We start from the raw sequence: 19,110 nt of genomic DNA on the forward strand, positions 1-19,110 counted from the left end.
GCTATAAATGAGTTTACATTTCAAAAATTTGTTTTCGGAAGTTTGAAGTTTTTAGGTTATATATCTATATACTTTTTAAATTTGGTAGAATTTTTCAAAAACTTGGTCTTTGTGTGCTTGTTTTAAGTAATTTGCTAGTTTTTAATTTTTATTTTAAAAATAAAGTTAAATATAAATAAAATAAAAATAGAAAATCAAGAAAAAAGGTTTCTATGTTTGCTTTTAAGTATCGTTTTTCTATGAGTAGAAAATTCAAAAACATGTTTTTATCATTTTTTTTTAATTAGTTGTTGATGAGGTTTATCATGGGAGCATTCAAAGATGGAGTCTTGAGCCATTGGAGTTGCCAATTGGACCAATTACAATACCTTGTACAAAAAGATTTAAAGAAGCATTGAATGGTCTTATCCGAGATGTATTTATCAATCAAGAGTGCAAGAGTTATGCTAAGGAAGAATCAAAACTGGCAACAATATTGAGCATTGAAGGCTGCAGATATGAAGGCATGAAGGAGGCCAATGTTAGGAGTAATTTGGTCATTTTTCAAGAGCATGATGACGTTGCACTTTGATGACATGGCATCCTTCGACACATGGCATGACATGTGGCATCTATGTGGTTGTCCAACGTGGCTTGAAGAGAAAGAAATTAGCTTCTTTCTTTTTTAGCTTAAATTATGTGCTTAACTTGATCATCCAGTTACTTGTTGTCCAAGTTTTACAATTTTAGCCTTATTTCGATCTTAGGAAACCTTTAATTTTTGTTATGTTTTTAATTATTTTTAGCTGGATAATTAATTGTTAATTAGCTTTCTAATCTTAATTTGCCATGTAATTAGTCACTTTCTCAAAGGAATTGACTAGTGAAATTGAAATTAGAAAATAAGTTAGAATTTAGAGTGTAGGAAACATTATTGCCCAAATTTTTAGGGTCCTTTTATTTATCAAATCATGAATACAACTACTTTTGATCTTCAACAAAAATTAGTACTTGTGAGAGTTAAATCTTTTTGTTCTTTTACAACTATCCTTTGAACTTTTTTAACTTGAGAATTAAAATTCAATCATTGATTTCTAAATAGGGTATTTTTTCAATCCTTTTGTGGCACTATTCATTCAACATAAGCTGAATCAATTAGATGATTGAGTATTAGTTTGCATGGATTTAGGATGGATTGCTTAGACTCGTATCAATTGTTGTCTCTGAAAATCTAAAAATATTTTTGGTTCTTAGTTTCTAATTTTAGTTTTTGATCAGTTGCTTTTATGGTTAGTAATATAATTAGCCAATGATGAAATTGGAGGATATTGTGAATTTTTGAGATAGTGAATTTGTAGTATCTTTAATATATTTGCTAATTATTTTCCAAAAAAATTTTGAGCACTTCAATCGATTTTGGCATTGTCTAGATTGGGTTCTAGAGAAAATTTGCATGAAATTAGGGTAAATTATTTTTTTGTAGCTCTAGAACTTGCATGATCTTTGTTCGAGATGAAATTAAAGATGATTGCTTAACTTGGAAAATGATGTAAGCCATTATTTTTAAGAGATTGAGCTTTTGTAGCTTTAAAATCATTTTATTGCTTTACACGTATTTTGAGCTTTTAGGATGCATTAGTGCATGTTAGGGCCTTTTTGTTCATTTAACCTTATTTACCTAACTTTTATAAGTCTTTCATGTTTAATTTTTATCCTACCTTTACATTTCTTAAGAAAGATTGTTATTAAGTTTCATATGAAAATATATTTGTAACATATAAAGAGGGATAGAATGTAAGCTAAGTTTGAGGGAGTGATGGTGGTTATTTGTGAGAGTTGGTTCTATTTTTACATTTTCGTGAGATTTGTGGGCGTAATTGAACACAATGTTCAAAATTTGGGTATTAGTGATAATTGATTAATAATATCTATGTAATGCTTATAAAAAATCTTGTCCTTAAAGCACGACAGGAATAAGAAAAGCAAAAATGTTTTTGTTTTGCCTTGTGGGAGAGGAAAAAAATAAAAATGAAAGAAAAGAGAATTGTCACCCTTTCAAAAAAAGATGTTCATAAGAAATAAATTTGAGGGTGTACATTTCTAAATGAAATGAAAACATTCAAAAAGAAGAAAAATATTGTAGTTGAAGAGAATTAGATTACTCTAATCAGTTACTAGGCATTACTTTATTACTATATAAGCATACATGACATGACAAATTGTTCTACCATAAGAAGAAAAAAAGTGTGATGTTCCTGTGTGATGATTAATTTGGAGATTAGTGGATAAGTTGATTGCAAGGAAGAGGGATAAGTAAGTTTTGAAGGGTTTTTTTTTTTGTTTTGTTTTGTTTTTGTTTTTGTGAGAAGGTACTTGTTGCTTGAGCACATAGTCATCAATTTTTAATTCAAAGTTTTGTTCTAGTATTTATTTACCTTTATCTTTCTTTCATTGAGCTTTTCCCCTATAGCCTATTTGTTACAAGCCAATAAAGACCTATTGATTCCATGTTTTGCAATTTAATCTACATTAATGGAGAGTTTAAGATCATGTCAAGCATATGAAGGTAGTACTTAATTTTACCTTACTTAGTGTGAATCTATCTAATTGCATGATTTTGATTGTTAAAATTGGTTTTGCACACACATTTTTGAAACAATAGTTTGTTACATGGAAAATAGGATATTAGGTTAGCCATTTACACGAAGCTATTTGATTTGATCAATTATCACAATCTAAAAGCTAGTAAAATTATTGTACAAAAGTGAGTGAGTAGAGTTCATTCCCACGAGGATTGGTGGTAGTTTCAAAACTTGTTTTAACTAATTACCAAAGATTTTTACTAGCTAACTTTATCTAGGCAATCAATTTAACTAAATTTAAAAGAAAGAATTAAAATAAATTCAATTAAAAATTTTAAAGCAAAATAATAAAAACCATAAGTTTAAAGGAAAATTGTTACTCTTATGAATAAAAGCATTTAGGAATATGACTTCAATTTCATCTCTCAAGTGACGTTTTAAATGGGAATTTATGACTAATATTAATCAAGTTATCAATGAAGGGTCTCTGATAACACCAAATCTCTCTCTCTCTATATGAGTAAAAGTTTATTCAAATTAGAATCTCGCCTTGATTCTACCAAATGCCCAATCTATTAAACCTCTCTTCTAATTGTCCATTCCAAATTAGTTTCTTAACTAATAGTTAGGCTAGATATTAAGATTGCCCAAGGCCAAAATAGGTCTATCAAGCTCACAAATGCTCGTATGTTGTGATTTACTAATTAGGCTTTTTAAGCTTTAATTGCAATCTTGATAAACCGAATCAAATTCTTATTCAAACTAGGTTGTTGCTCTATTATTCTAAAGAAACACAAATAATTTGAAAAAATATTAAACCATAAACCAACCTATTTATTTCATCACTTTTAAGATTAAAAGCAATATCATAGTCTTAGATCAAAAGATCTAGACATAAATATTCATAAAAATAACAAAATACTATCAAAATATAATTTTATAAATGTAAACATTGTCATAACACAAATCCAAGAATACTATTACAAATATTAAAAGATAAAAGTAGAGAATAGAATAAAGAAAGGTCTTAGAAGTTGAAGGCTCCTCCAAATATTCCTAAAGCCTTGGGTTCTCTAAGCAAACCATTCCTTCAAGCTCTCTAAAATCACTACAGTCTTACTTACCTCCTTCTATCACTTTTTTTTTTTTTTCTCTCTCTCTCTCTACCTCTTGTTTTAATTACTTCCTCTTTTTGCCTCTCTTAAATATAATTATATACTCTTCCTGGGGGTCACGTTAATCTTAACCCTAGCAAGACTTAATAGCCTCTCTTTGATCTTAATCACATGAATACATTAGAGATAAGAACATGTGACTCACATGCTCAGTTAATGATCAAGTCATGAGGTAAAGGACCAAAGACTTTTACAAAAGAGCTCCAAACCGTGGGCTTACTATCTTGGGGGTGTGCACTTTACCAAATTCAGTGCACATGCCACTTTCTTCTTGTATGGTGAAATGGACTAGATGTGTACACTCTTTCAAAACGGTGTGCATTTTTAAACTTTTGTTTCTTCTCTTTCGTGAAAAGTGGCATGTACACTCTTGGAATTTTATTGTACAGTCTCACTTCTTGACCTCTCAAGAGTCTTGATGTCAATCTTAAACTGGACTTCCAAGCAAAGCTCTAATTTGCACAAAAACTCCCACTTTGGCTCTTTATTCTTTAAAAACTTAATATTAAGCTTTCCCAAAAAAAGAATTCAAACCAAATAAAAATTACTGAGAAGCTTGATAATTCAAACAAACAATTAAGCTAGATTTGGCTAGATTAGTGAGCAAATGATCTCTAATCATTTGTAACATAAGTAAGATTGCGTTTTGTCATAGAATAAGCTTAAGAAATGGTTTAGGAGAGGCGCTTAAGGTGCTTGACCTAGTTCACTTGCTTGAGAGGAGCTTGTGGCATTTCGTGCTCGGATTGGATGTTCAAACCAACCAATTAACACAAGGCAAGTGTCAAGCTAAGAGATGACTACTTCAACATGAAACAAGCAATGTAAGAGAAGCAACTGACAAGGTTTGATTGGACCTTCACATGACCTTGCATTCATACATGGGCAGTTGCTTGAATTTGAAGCAGTTCTCTTCATACATTGTTCCTTTGACATTCACTACTTGATGTACTCTATTAACGTGTTGTGAAAAATTAACCTTTTGCAACAACTGTTGTGAAAAATTTCAAGAACTCATTGCATAGGCGCCTAATTTTATCGGTTGCTCAAACACAAATACGACTCGAGACCAAAAGTTTCAACCTAAAACCATAACCAACATCAAGCCTCTTCTATTTCTTCTTTGGAACCAACCTTACCTCAGTTTCAGACTGGCGGTGGAAGTGTCAAATTAAGTATAAGAAATTTAAAATCTAAAGATTCTACAAAATAGCAGTATAATTGCATTTTTTTTTTTTTGTGTTTTTTTTTTTTTTTTTCGTTTATGTTTTTGCTTTACTTTTTTACTTTTACTGGATGATCGAAAGCCACGAATGAGTTTTCATTTTTTTGGTCATCAAATTTGAACGAACTTACTTAACTTATAATAAATAATTATTAATTGCACCCACTTAACGATTGAGATTTATTATTAGTCTCCCTAGTGTAGAGTTTCAGGACGAAGTGTATATATTTGGAATTTGGATCACCATACATGCATGTTCAATCAAACGGCTTCGTTTAGGCTTATTCATAAGAAAAGAATATGTTTTTCATTTTTTTGGTCATCAAATTTGAACGAATTTATTTAACTTATAATAAAGAATTGTTAATTGCACCCACTTAACAATTGAGATTAATTATTAGTCTCTCTAGTGTAGAGTTTCAGGACGAAGTGTATATATTTGAAGTTTTGATCACCATATATGCATGTTCAATCAAACGGCTTCGTTTAGGTTTATTCATAAGAAAAGAATATGTTTTTCTATTAGAAATTTATATTTTAAATTTTGAATTAATTAGAATTTCTTTGTATGTTAATAATCATGGGTACTAATTTGGTTTTTCAGATTCTCTTTTTTTTTTTTTTTAATTCATTTATATAAGTATTTATTTTATTTAATACAAGAATGGAAAAAGAATAAGCTACAGATTTTTAAAAGACTTTCAAGTTGACTCAACGAAATGTTTAGTCAAAATTTAGCATTATTAGAGCAGGTTGACTTTAATTAATAATACAAACTGATCTTGAAAATTAACTTACTTAAAGATTTGAAACAGAATTTGGACGGTTCAAAATGACCTTTTTCTTATTAACAATAAGGTCCAAGTTGTTCCTTTTTTTTTTTTTTTTTTTTTTCCTTCAACGAAACTAACAACGCTTATAAAATCATTTCCCGAAATTTGGCTGCTCTTTGTAGCGTTTGTTGCACGGTATATCTAATCTAACTAACAATATATGGTGGCGACAAAGCAAAGAGATTATAAAAAACATAAGAAAACCAGAAAAGTCACAGAAAGAATGCTTTATCTCTAGTTTAAGAAAACCTTTTAACCAAATATTTAAAGTCACGGCTTCATCAGAAAACTATGCAGAACGGGCTTCATATTTTCCATTGAAGTTAGAAAAGAAGAGGAAGAAGAAGAAGAAGAAGAAGAAAGAATTAAGCTCCAAGATATAGAATAGAGTTTGCATCAACATGGCAGTTCAAGGGGTTCAATTGCATGTTGAAGATCATCGTGTAATTAACTGATTAAAATTTAGTTGAAAATTTTTTATTTTATTTTCTGCTTGCATATGTATGCTATATTGATCAATCGAATATATGGAAATTGTTTTTTTTTTTTTTTCCCTTTTTTTCTTCCCTTTTTTTTTTTTTTTTTTTTTTTTTTTTTTGTTTTTCATTCTCTTTGAACATATTTCGCAGGTGATGATGGACAATGGATTACTCCAAGTCACATTGTCGAACCCAGATGGAATTGTTACAGGAATACGATATAATGACATTGACAATTTGCTTGAAATTCTCAACGACGAATCAAATAGAGGGTAATTTAACTTTAATCATATTTCCCATTGATTCATGCAAATGATCGATTCAAGTTGATTTTTTTTTTTTCAAATAAATCATATTAAATATATTTCATGTAGGTATTGGGATCTGGTTTGGAGCACACCAGGAAGTTCAGGAACAAGTGGAATATTTGATGTGTAATTTTCCTCCATATAAATCCTACATATATATGTCAATAACAATTTAAATATTTATCGTGAAAGTATTTATTTTTAAAATTTTAAAATAAAAAATAGAATTAAAAAATCCTAATTAGAATTTGTGGTTACCGATGAAGATAAATAGAAGTTTTTTTTTAAAAATATTTTAAAAGCTAGTGATTAATAAGTTTGTGTAAGTATAAATAACAAAAATTCTCTAATTAAATAACCTTTAACTTTGTAAAAACAAATATTTCTAAACTTTATATTCCAATTTAAATATTAGTTATTATTTTATCCAATAGTTAAATATTTATTTGGTAATAATTTTTTATTTAATTAAATCAAAGATTCTCTAATTAAAAAAAAAAATACTTGCATAAATAACATTGCATTAATATGCACGCAGGATAAGAGGAAGCAGTTTTAGGATAATAGTGGAAAACGAGGAACAAGTGGAGTTGTCGTTCACAAGGACATGGGATCCCACACAAGAAGGAAAGGCTGTGCCATTGAGTATAGATAAAAGGTTCATAATGCTTCGCGGTTGTTCAGGTTTTTACACATATGCCATTTATGAGCACCAGAAGGAATGGCCCGCTTTCAACCTTGATGAGACCAGAATTGCATTCAAACTCAGAAAAGACAAGTACTATATCATTTTTGCTCACCTCCCTTCTTTTTTTTTTTTTTTCTTTCTTATATATATTTATAAGATATTCATCTGCAATAAGATCATTAAAATATTAATTTAATTAACTGTATAAATTAAATTGATGAATGATAAAAACAAAATAAAATATAATTTAATTAACTGAATAAATTAAATTGATGAATGATAAAAATAAAATAAAATATAATATAATTGGTAACCGATATTAATTTTGAACAAATTAAATAGGTTTCAATATATGGCGGTGGCTGATAATAGGCAAAGATTTATGCCCCTTCCCGATGATCGACTACCCCCAAGAGGTCAAGCCCTGGCCTATCCAGAAGCAGTCCTGTTTGTAAATCCAGTTGAACCGGAGCTCAAAGGGGAGGTATTGTACTGTATTCCTTCTCTCCAATGAAATTCCTCTATCAAAACGTTTGATTTTATTTATTTATTTATATTTATGGGTTAGTAATTGGAGATCTTTAAATAAATTTTTAACGCTATCAGAATAGAATTAAGATTTTATATCCTGTTCTTTCCAGAACAATAACAAAAAAATTTCATCTTAACAAATAATGGGTTAAATACACTTTGTTGCAATTTACCACCTAAACTTCAAAAAGGTATCACATTGGCATGTGAGCTATTGTTTTTATATCATTTTAGTGCAATTTTAAAAATTTTTCTAATGAAGTTAACAAAATTAAGCTTTAAAAATGAAACAAAATAGAATAAAAAATTGTACTACACTAAAGTTTTACATTAGCTTTACACGATTAATTTTATAAAATTCATATATCAAAAATGCATAATTAAAATAAAATAACATAAAAACAATAGTCAGGATGGTAATGGCAATATGATATTTGTGCAAAAATTATTATGATTCAAAGGGGTTAAGTGTATTTAACTCAAATATAATTTTTCTTTTTTCAGCAAATAAAATTATTTCTTTGTGCCGCAATAAAATCTCCATCTTAAAAAATAATTATTTCTTTATGCTGTAAAACAAAAATAAATTATATCGAAGCTGGACAAAAAATAATAATAATAAAAACATAGAATTTTTATCTGGTTAGAACTTTTTTTTTTTTTGCTAGTGTATCTAGTTAGAACTTAGTACTAAAGAAAGAATAAATGTTGATTACAGCTGACAAGTATGTTGTATCTATTATGGATTCAATCTCTGTAACGTGATTTATTTATATTTTTTATTTTTGGTTATTTTCTTTGTTTTTATTATATATCCTTGATGTAATAACTAGGTTGATGATAAGTACCAATACTCATGTAATAACGAAGATATTGGGGTCCACGGATGGATATCGACGGACCCACCCGTGGGGTTTTGGCACATTACACCCAGCAATGAGTTTCGATCTGGTGGTCCTCTTAAACAAAACCTCACTTCCCATGTTGGCCCCACCATCCTTACGGTACATATAGAAATTTATTTATTTGTTTATTTTTATTTTTTTGTTTCAACATGCGAATAGCCCATGATCCTTGAATAAACTTCGAATTATTTGTAAATTGTTTATGGCATTTATTAGACATCTAATTAAAATTGATAATCTAAAGAAATTCAATAAAACCAAATGTAATCAGGTATTTCTCAGCGCTCATTATGCGGGAGAGGATTTGGTGCCCAAATTTGGAGCTGGAGAACAATGGAAGAAAGTTTTTGGACCTGTTTTTATATATCTCAATTCTCCATTTGATGGAAATGAGTCTGACCCCATAGCTGAACTATGGGAGAGTGCTAAAACACAGGTTCAACAATACACATACTCACAATTCGTACCACAAGATTTTTTTTTTTTTTTATCTTTTATTTTTATAGCTAGTATTAATTAACATTGTACAAACAATTTTGCATTTTTGCATTTTATTCCCCATACCATAAAAACTGTAAGCATTGCTTGATTAGATATCATTTTCTTGACGAATTAGTTTAATGAAGCACATTGACATGAATTTAATTATCATTAACCGATTGTATATGACACTTTAGAATTTTTTTAATCTTTGTTTCATTTCATTATGTAGTGTCTATGATTAATTTTCTCAAACTATCACTAGTTTTTATGGCAATGTAAGAATTTTAGTACTCTGTTAAACTGATGTATTTTCTAAGATACAGATACGTTCTCAATTCCAAAAAAAAAAAAATGATGGGCAAAAAAAGCTTCATATATGTTTTGAGTCAAATTAAAACTTTTGGATTTAAATTGAATCTTGTTTGTGAATGAGGAAACTGGTTTATTAGCTGAGATTGGCCTAGGAAGTGGTTTAGGCATAATTGCAAAGTTCTCACTCCTACTCTAATTAATACTGATCAAATTTACATTGGCCTAGGGTATAAAATTTTCAAGAAGTAAGAAATACCCCAACTTATTAAATGTGTTCAAAGTATGAAGTTGAGTTTACTATATCCATATATATTTATATGCAGATGACCATTGAAGTACAAAGTTGGCCCTACAGTTTTCCAGATTCAGAGTATTTTCCTAAGTCAGATAATCGTGGGAATGTTAGTGGAAGACTACTTGTACGAGATAGGTATGCAGGAAATTTCAGTTTTATTATTATTATTATTATTCTCGGTTCATTTTACATTTTTTTACTATTAAAATTAATAACATTTAATGTGGATTTTTTATGCTTTATGACTTTATATGTTACCTCCATATAACTAAAATACGAAAATAAATCAGGATAAAATTCCCTTTTTTTTTTTTTTTAACTAGATTATAATTTACTTTCATTTTCATTCATTGGTTGAAGGAAAAAAAAAAAAAAAAAGAGGGAAACGTGCATGGATAAATTAAACTTTTTGTGAACTTGAAAAATTAAACTAATTATTTACCCTTTTTTTTTTTATAGTTTTATAATTGATGCGTTCCATTTCATTCCATTCCATATAGTTCATTTGGAAAAGATGGGAGTCAAAAATTTTGGTGTCCCTAAAATCTTCTTTATATTAAAACTACTAATTCGTTTTCATTTTGAGTAAGAATAATGCTAGACTAGCCAAATAATTTACCCAAATTCTGGATTAAAACTACTAATTTTTTTCATTTTGAGTAAGAATAATACTAGACTAGCCAAATGATTTACCCAAATTGTATATATCAAAATGTCAATGGTTAAAAATTAATCGAGGTACCCGCATGCATGGATTAATCCTATCACATTACCACATCGCTCACTAGCTAATATTGAGTGAAGATTATTAATTTTTTTTTTAATTAATTAGTTTTTGTTGTTTGAATATTGGGGCAGATATATTAGCAATGAGGACATGTCGGCAAATAGTGCATACATTGGGTTGGCCCCACAAGGAGAAGTTGGTTCGTGGCAAAGAGAGTGCAAGGTGACTTTTTTTTTTCCTCTCTTTTTTTAATTATTATAACTCCATGCATATTTTAATGCTATAATATATATTATAAGATTAAAAGTAGTAATGGTGCATGTGAAAAATATTAATTTTCTTGTCATATAGGATTACCAATTTTGGAGCAAAACAGATGAAAATGGCTATTTCTCCATCAACGATGTTCGTATTGGCGACTATAATCTTTATGCATGGGTCCCTGGTTTTATTGGAGATTATCGTCACGATGAAATTGTTACCATAACCTCAGGTACCACTTTTTAAAATTATTTTTAGCGTATTATAATGATATATTGTCATTTCCACTATTGCTTAGAAATGGATAACATACATGTATCCAAAATATTGTTCTATTGGTTTTTTTTTTTTTTTGAAAATTTTTTATATATTTAATTTTAAATGTTCAATACATTATATTTCTAGTCCTACGTCCTAGCCCTTAATGCATGTTAATTAAATATTTTTTACGCAATAAATTAAAATATATATATATATATTAAACACAATTTGTGTCCTTATAAAAGTAATGTCCTAAGATTAATAATGGTGCATGTAATGCAGGGAGTGACATAGATATGGGTGATCTTGTATATGAGCCTCCAAGAAATGGGCCAACATTGTGGGAAATAGGCATCCCTGACCGATCTGCTGCGGAATTTTATGTTCCTGATCCCAATCCAAAATATATTAACAAACTTTATCTCAATCACCCTGATAAGTACATATTTCTCCTTACTATAGATCTCCATTTTATTATTATATGCCTGAACTTTTTTATATGAAAAAAAAAAAAATTTATTTGCCCCTATTATCATGAAATCCAAGCTTCGCCCATACTAGCACAACTATATATATATATATATACAATAAAAGATGATGCTTTCTAGTATATGTGACCAAACCAAACATTGTCTAAGAAAAGTGGGGTAGAAATACAAAGGAAAAGTAGAAGGAAAACTACAATTTAATAAGCATTTATTTTCTCATCTTTTTGGTTAGTGTGTTAATGAAGAAAAAGAAGACGAGGTCTCCTGCTCTCTAGCTCACTTTTTCTCTATATCTCCTTTTTCTTCTCTCTTTACTTGCACACTTCTATCTTTTCTATTGTTTTCTCAATATTTAATTAATAACCAATCATAACATAGAGAAATATTCCACTTCTCCCCACCACCTTTTTTCTCCTCTTTATTTTTCCTCTCAATTTTCTTCCTCTTAAGACTATTTATTCTGTTATATATATAGACGTGCATATATATCTATATATATATAGTGTGTGTGCATGTGTGTGCATGCGTATGTTTTATTTGTATCTTTTAAATTATTGAAAACTGAAAGTTTCAGTCATTTATATATGTAAAAGAGGAAGCTTCTCCTCAGATGTATTCAATTAATAGAATAGTATATTGTAATAAACTAGAGTAACATATCGATTGGCTTTTTCTTGGTCTCAGGTTTAGGCAGTACGGACTTTGGGAAAGATATGCAGAATTATATCCTGATAAGGACCTGGTTTACACAGTTGGTGTTAGCGACTACACTAAAGATTGGTTTTTTGCTCAGGTTACCAGGTGTTATTTCTTCTAATATGCTCATATGCTTGAACATTATTAATCAATGTCAATTATATTGCCTTTTTTATAAAAAAGTAAAAAGGAAGTATAGTTTTATTTTTTTATATATAATCTAATTTCTTACAGAAAGAAAGATAATAATACATATCAAGGAACAACATGGCTTATCAACTTCAAGCTTGACAATGTGGATAAAAGTGGTATCTATAAGCTGAGACTAGCACTGGCATCTGCTGCTTTCTCTGAATTGCAGGTATATATTAATCTTTATTGATTATGGATAATCAGTCCCCGATGACTCAATAATTGACAAAAGAGAAGCATTCTTAGTAATTGATTAAGCTGGATTACCACTTTTCTCTTACCTTTTTTAGGTTCATTTGGATCTTTAACATTTTATTTATTTATTTTTTTTTTGTGAAAAGCATTTGGATCTTTAACATGGACATCATACCATATTGAATAATCAATATTTCCAAAAGTTTAAATTATTGAAAGGTAGATCATTATAATGTTAATTTATATTATCCTTATTCGATAGATTATAATAATAATAATAATGTTGCATTAATTCAAGCAGTACTTATTTTAGTTAAAATATACTTTAGGTTGTGTTTTCTATTTAGTACATAATTTATATATAAGAGTTTTGCTGTAAGAGAGAACCAGGTTCTTTCCATAAGGTGAAAATATAATGTTAAATATTATTTTAGGTGATTCAATTTTATGCTGATGCATATAGATCTGTTCTATAAACATGTTTTGTGAAAGAATGCCTGCGTCAGTGTAAAACTGATCTTTCTAAAATGATGTTTAACGTTAGATTTTCATCTTGTAGAAAGAATTTGATATTCTCTATAGCAAAACTGTATATATAAAGTTATATCACATAAAAAAGTATTATTAATTAAAAATGTCAAATTGTTAGTATTGTTTTTTTTGGTCAAGACGTGAGAAAATTAACCACCTGTATTCGACTAAATGATATTTACAGGTTCGAGTAAATGATCCAAAAGCAAATCCTCCTCTATTCAGCAGTGGATTGATAGGGAGAGACAATTCAATTGCAAGACACGGCATTCATGGACTTTACTGGCTATACAATGTTAATATTTCCGGAGCTCGGCTTGTAGAAGGAGATAATACAATCTTTTTGACACAACCAAGAAGCAGCAGCCCTTTTCAAGGAATTATGTATGATTATTTACGTTTAGAAGGTGCACCCTCTTGAAGTGCTTAAAAACATATTAAGATTTCAATTTCAGTAAAATATCAAGTATACGTCCTCTCTACATCTTAATAATGTTGTTTTAATAGGAGCTTGAACATGCTATTTTGTTCAAATATATATATATATATATATATTTTTTTTTCCTTCAATTTGTAGAACTTTATATTTTATTTTCTATACCAAAAAACTTAAATTTTCTTTGTTACAGCTCATCCTATACATATACATATATATATATATATATATATATATGAGCGAACTCAAAAGAGACTCAACCATGTGCCAAAAGGAAAATAAAAATAAAAAAAATAAAAACAAAAACAAAAGAAAAAATAAAATACGATTTTTTGCAACAATGCTTTTGAATTTATAGAAAATTTGTAAATTACATTTTAAATTTAACATTACCATCCATACCCTCTAAACTTAGAGATTTTTCTTTCTAATCTATACCCTCTAAACTTAGAGATTTTTCTTTCTAATCTACACCCTCTATAGCAATTTTAATGCAATTTCTGCTTATTCAAACAAATTAAGGGGAAAAAAATGTTCTTTTATGCTAAATTTTGCTCCATTAATTTGTGAAGTTGCTTCCCTTATCTTATGTCGATTTTTGTCTCACAACAGAGTTTGTGGAAGTTTTAGAGAGGTCTAAACCTGAAAATGAATGTAGATGTACAATGTTTTAACCCATAAAGAAAGTTTCAAGCCCATAATGTTTTAGCCCATAAAGAAAGTTTCAAGCCCATATGCTATTAGGAAGACATCTATCTAATCATGAGAGGAAGAAGGGTGTAAATCTAGCAGGCAGTGGTATTTTGGCTTTAATTCTAAGTTTTCACTTGATTGTGTTGCTAGATGGTAAAATTTGTGAATGAAGTCTGCTTGTTTTGCAAAAGGTTGGACTTGGAATGGATTTAATGGCTCTTGTTGTCATAATTTTCTGACGGTTTATAAGCATACTGATTACTGTCATAATTTAACCAGGAAATTTGATCTTTCAGGAATTAAGAAGTGGATGTTCCTATTACTATTGATTTATTAAAAGTTCGTAACTGATTTCTTTTGTTTTCTGGAATTTATTTGTTGTTATTGAGTTATCTTACTTGCATGTGGGTTGAACTGATGGTAAAAACACTGTAATGGCATTTATTCCATGTGCACAAGTGACCGCACTTCTTTGGCAGCTGTGGCCAACTAAAGAAATGCATTTCATTTTTATCATGTTCTAGTTTATGTCGATGATGCTCACAGAGCTGATTCAACTACTATTTCAGGTTCTTAACTATAAAATACTAGTATGATTGGGGATGGTGCAACTGTGGTAAGCATAGAAAATTTAAATACACAGATAAACTTTGTTATGTTTCTGCAGTTCATCTTCTTATATATGTTAGCCTCTGCCTACTTGAAAGTCTTTGTGAATGCTAGTTTTTGTGTCTCAGGAATGTCTGTTACCCGGTCACGGATTATACCTCCAATTAGAAACTGCTCTCAGTTTTTCCAAACAGGTACAGTAGGAAACTATGGTTAATTTGTTAGATAAATAAATAATTTGTGAACTTAGCATAATTAGTTACTCACTTACAGGGCCTATTTATGCCATTAATGGGACTGAGTTATTTATTATTTTGTAGTAGGGCCCTTGGTCACACACTTTCTATAAGACTTTAGTTGGCCCATCAGACTGGAGGACCAACTCTCTTTAAAAGTTCATTGACTTACCCATATTTTTTTCTAGTATTATTATATTATTAAATTATTAGTATTTTGTGTGTGTTAAAATTAATGGATAAGTGTGACTTATGGAGACTATAAAAGGTCTAGGACAAGCAAACAAACACATGCCATACGGTATTTTGATATTAGGGTTTTCAGAGATCTGAGAGTGGTTTGAGAGTAATGTGTCTATATGCACTACTTTACATTGTTTTCTATTTTCCAGGATTAAAGATTTAATTTATCAATGGCTGCATTTGGAGGTTAGTAATTTATGATTTATGGAATTTATTATATATGTTTAGTTTAGATCCGTAAAAGTCTAACAATTGGTAAGGTGTAGAGATGTTTTGGAATTAATCCATATTGATGTATGTGGACCTTTCACTCCAACTGCTTTGGGTGGTTATAGGTATTTTATTATCTTTATTGATGATTTTTCTCGTTATGGATATGTTGAGCTTATCCGTGAGAAGTCAAATTCTTTAGTTGCTTTTAAGGAGTTTAAGGTAAAGATGGAGCTTCAAAAGCATAAGAAGATAAAGGCTGTGAGGTCTGATAGAGGTGGTGAATTTTATGGCAGATATGATGAGACTGGATGGAACCCAGGGCCATTCACAATTTATTTACGTGAATGTGGCATTGATGCATAATATACAATGCCTGGTACACCTCAGCAGAATGGCATAGCTGAGAGGAGAAATCGTACTTTGTTGGACATGGTGCGATCTATGTTGGCAAATTCTAGCTTGCCAGATTACTTGTGGGGAGAGGATTTAAGGACGGCTGCTTATATTTTGAATCAAGTTCCAAGTAAATTTGTTCGTAAGATTCCTTTTGAGTTGTGGTCAGGGAGAAAGCCTAATTTGCATCATTTTCGAGTATGGGGTTGCAAAGCTGAAGTAAGGATTTATAATCCCCAAAGTAAGAAGTTGGATCCTAAAACTATAAGTGGGTATTTTGTTGGCTATTGTATAGGATCTAGGGGTTCAAGATTCTTTTGTCCATCTCACACCACGAGAATTGTTGAATCAGACAGGGTTGTTTATTTTAAAGATGATTTTGGGTTTGATGATAGTAATGCTCCAAGGGAGCCTTAATTTAGAGAAGAAAATATATTCATTCCCAGTGTTGTAGTTCCTGATTGAGATATTATTAATCCAGTAGTTAATGAACCAGTAGTTGATCAGGATGAACCCATCATTGAGGAGTAGAATATCCCAGCTATTGTAGATGCCGATGTGCCTTTGAGAAGGTCACAAAGGACTAGGAGGTCAGCTATTCCTGATGACTATAAGGTTTACTTGGAGGAGCATGATTTTGACATAAGTGATGATTCAGATCGAGTCACTTATGAGGAAGCCATAAGCATTTCGCACTTAAAATTTTGGTTGGATGCAATGGAAGATGAAATGAAATCCATTGCATCAAATGGTGTTTGGGATTTGGTTGAGTTACCATTGGGTAGCAAGTCTATAGGGTGCAAATGGGTCTTTAAGACTAAAAGAGACTCTAATGGTCAAGTAGAGAGGTATAAGGCTAGACTTGTAACCAAAGGATTTAGCCAGAAGGAAGGAATTGATTACACACAAACATTTTCTCCTGTATCCACAAAGGATTCTTTTAGAATCATTATGGCAATTGTGGCACATTATGACCTAGAGTTGCATTAGATGGATGTCAAAACTGCTTTTCTGAATGGTGATTTATTTGAAGATGTGTATATGATTCAACCAATTGGCTTCCAGCAAACAGGGAATGGTAATTTGGTTTGTAAGCTTAAGAAGTCAATTATGGTCTTAAGCAAGCTTCGAGGCAATGGTATCTTATGTTTGATGAGGTTGTCATCCAAAATGGCTTTAAGGAGAATGTTGTTGATAGATGCATATATATAAAGGTTAGTGGGTGCAGTTTTATATTTTTGGTGTTGTATGTTGATGACATACTTCTGGCTACTAATGACACTGACCTGTTGGCTGAGACAAAGTAGATGTTGTGCAACCATTTTGATATGAAAGATCTTGGAGAGGCTTCTTTTGTTTTGGGCATCACGATTGTTCGAGATAGGACTAATTATGTGTTGCAATTGTCTCAAAGAGCCTATATTGATGGAATCCTTAAGAGATTTGATATGCATAGTTGTTCTCCTGGAAGTGTACCCGTCACAAAAGGTGAAAGATTTTCTAAGGATCAATGTCCCAAGAATGATAAAGAGAGGATGGCGATGAGAAATGTTCGCTATTCTTCAGCAATGGGTAGTTTGATGTATGCTCAAGTATGTACATGGCCTGATATAGGTTTTGCTATGGGTGTGCTTGGTAGATTTATGAGCAATCCTGGTCCTATTCATTACCAAGTAGTTAAGAAGGTCTTTAGGTATCTTCAGAGTACTAAAGATCATATGTTGACATATCGACGTACCAACTCCCTAGATGTTGTTTGTTAGAGTGATGTAGATTATAAAGGCTGTGTGGATGATAAGAAATCTAACATTGGGTATATATTTATCATGGCAGGAGGTGCTGTATCTTGGCACAGTGCCAAACAGTTAGTGGCAGCATTCTCGACTATGGAGGCAAAGTATATGGCGTGTTATGAGGCTACTCGCCATGCAATTTGGCTTCAGAATTTTATTCATGACTTGGGAGTGGTTGACTCCATTGAAAGGCCTATTGTGATATATTATGGCAATACTGCAGCAGTATCTTTCTCCAATAATTTAAAAGGAACCCCTGGTGCGAGGTACATTGATGTTAAGTATTTTGTGGTTAAGGAGAAAGTTGAAGAAGGCCTCATTACTGTAGTTCACATGCCTACTTATAACATGGTGGCAGATCCATTGACCAAGACCTTATTTGTAGGCATATTTGATGAGCATGTGTCCCATATGGGATTGTTAGGTAGTTGAGACTGCTGTGGGTCAATGGGAGTTTGTTATATTTTCTACAGTAATATCCATGTTAAGTATTATTTATTATTTTAATGCATTGATGTCAGGACCCGTCGAGAATTCCTTCCCCGGAACCCTAGACAAGCCCTGATCCCAGGGAAATACCACCGAACCTTCCAACGGAAAATCCGGCAGCACCTCCCTAAGGGTAGGACTAACAAAAAATTACCTGCACTGAAAACACACTTCTATAACATCCCCTTATTCCTCCCACAATACTACAGATTGAATCCACAAATTTCAGCACTTCAAAATAAATACAGTAATCCAGTGCAAAATAAATGATAACTACATGTCCAATAGAGTATACAGAGCATTATACAGATACATGTGGAATTTATAAAATGACAGATAAAGAAGCAATACAGGGTCGAGAGGAAAAAGGGAAGAAAACTTCTTGAACCTTCGACAACGAACTGAGACGTTGGGCTCGCCCCGGACAATCAACGTCTCCAACCTGGACCTAGGGGAATGGAATTTAAGAGTGTGAGATGCTAATCATCTCACTGAGTGACCCTATCTACTGTACACCTTTAATATTAATAATATACCAAACAATTAAATAAATAAATAAATAAACATTTGAAGTAACATTTTCTCTCAAATCCTTCACTATTCACTCCGTTAGAAATGTTTCCCTTTTAAATCATTTTCACAAAACCCGATATTCGTACCTCCCGAAAACCAAGGGACCAAACCAATTGATAAACAATAAATAAATAAATACATACCCCAATATATAATTAAAATGTAATAAATTATAGTAAATAATGTTTGAACACCTTTGGGGTTTGAAACATTATTTGCAAATTACACCTGACGCACCACACCATATACCGGTGATGCCCTCCGATACCCAGCGTCCCGAGCACCG

The 19,110-nt window shown here is 30.8% G+C and overlaps 1 protein-coding gene across 1 annotated transcript; it reads left to right on the top strand.

The window, feature by feature from the left end:
- Positions 1–5,996: 5,996 nt before the first annotated feature.
- On the top strand, positions 5,997–13,619 carry LOC107421361 (rhamnogalacturonate lyase B). Its single transcript, XM_048475292.2, has 14 exons — positions 5,997–6,237; positions 6,424–6,545; positions 6,648–6,707; positions 7,120–7,359; positions 7,612–7,753; positions 8,634–8,804; positions 8,977–9,141; positions 9,824–9,930; positions 10,654–10,744; positions 10,874–11,015; positions 11,327–11,483; positions 12,217–12,333; positions 12,463–12,589; positions 13,331–13,619. The coding sequence occupies exons 1-14, from the start codon at positions 6,196–6,198 to the stop codon at positions 13,565–13,567; spliced, it is 1,920 nt and encodes a 639-aa protein (XP_048331249.2). The 5' UTR covers positions 5,997–6,195; the 3' UTR covers positions 13,568–13,619.
- Positions 13,620–19,110: the final 5,491 nt, after the last annotated feature.

This window comes from Ziziphus jujuba, chromosome 5 (assembly GCF_031755915.1).
Source record: "Ziziphus jujuba cultivar Dongzao chromosome 5, ASM3175591v1".
NCBI classification, from domain to species: Eukaryota; Viridiplantae; Streptophyta; class Magnoliopsida; order Rosales; family Rhamnaceae; genus Ziziphus; species Ziziphus jujuba.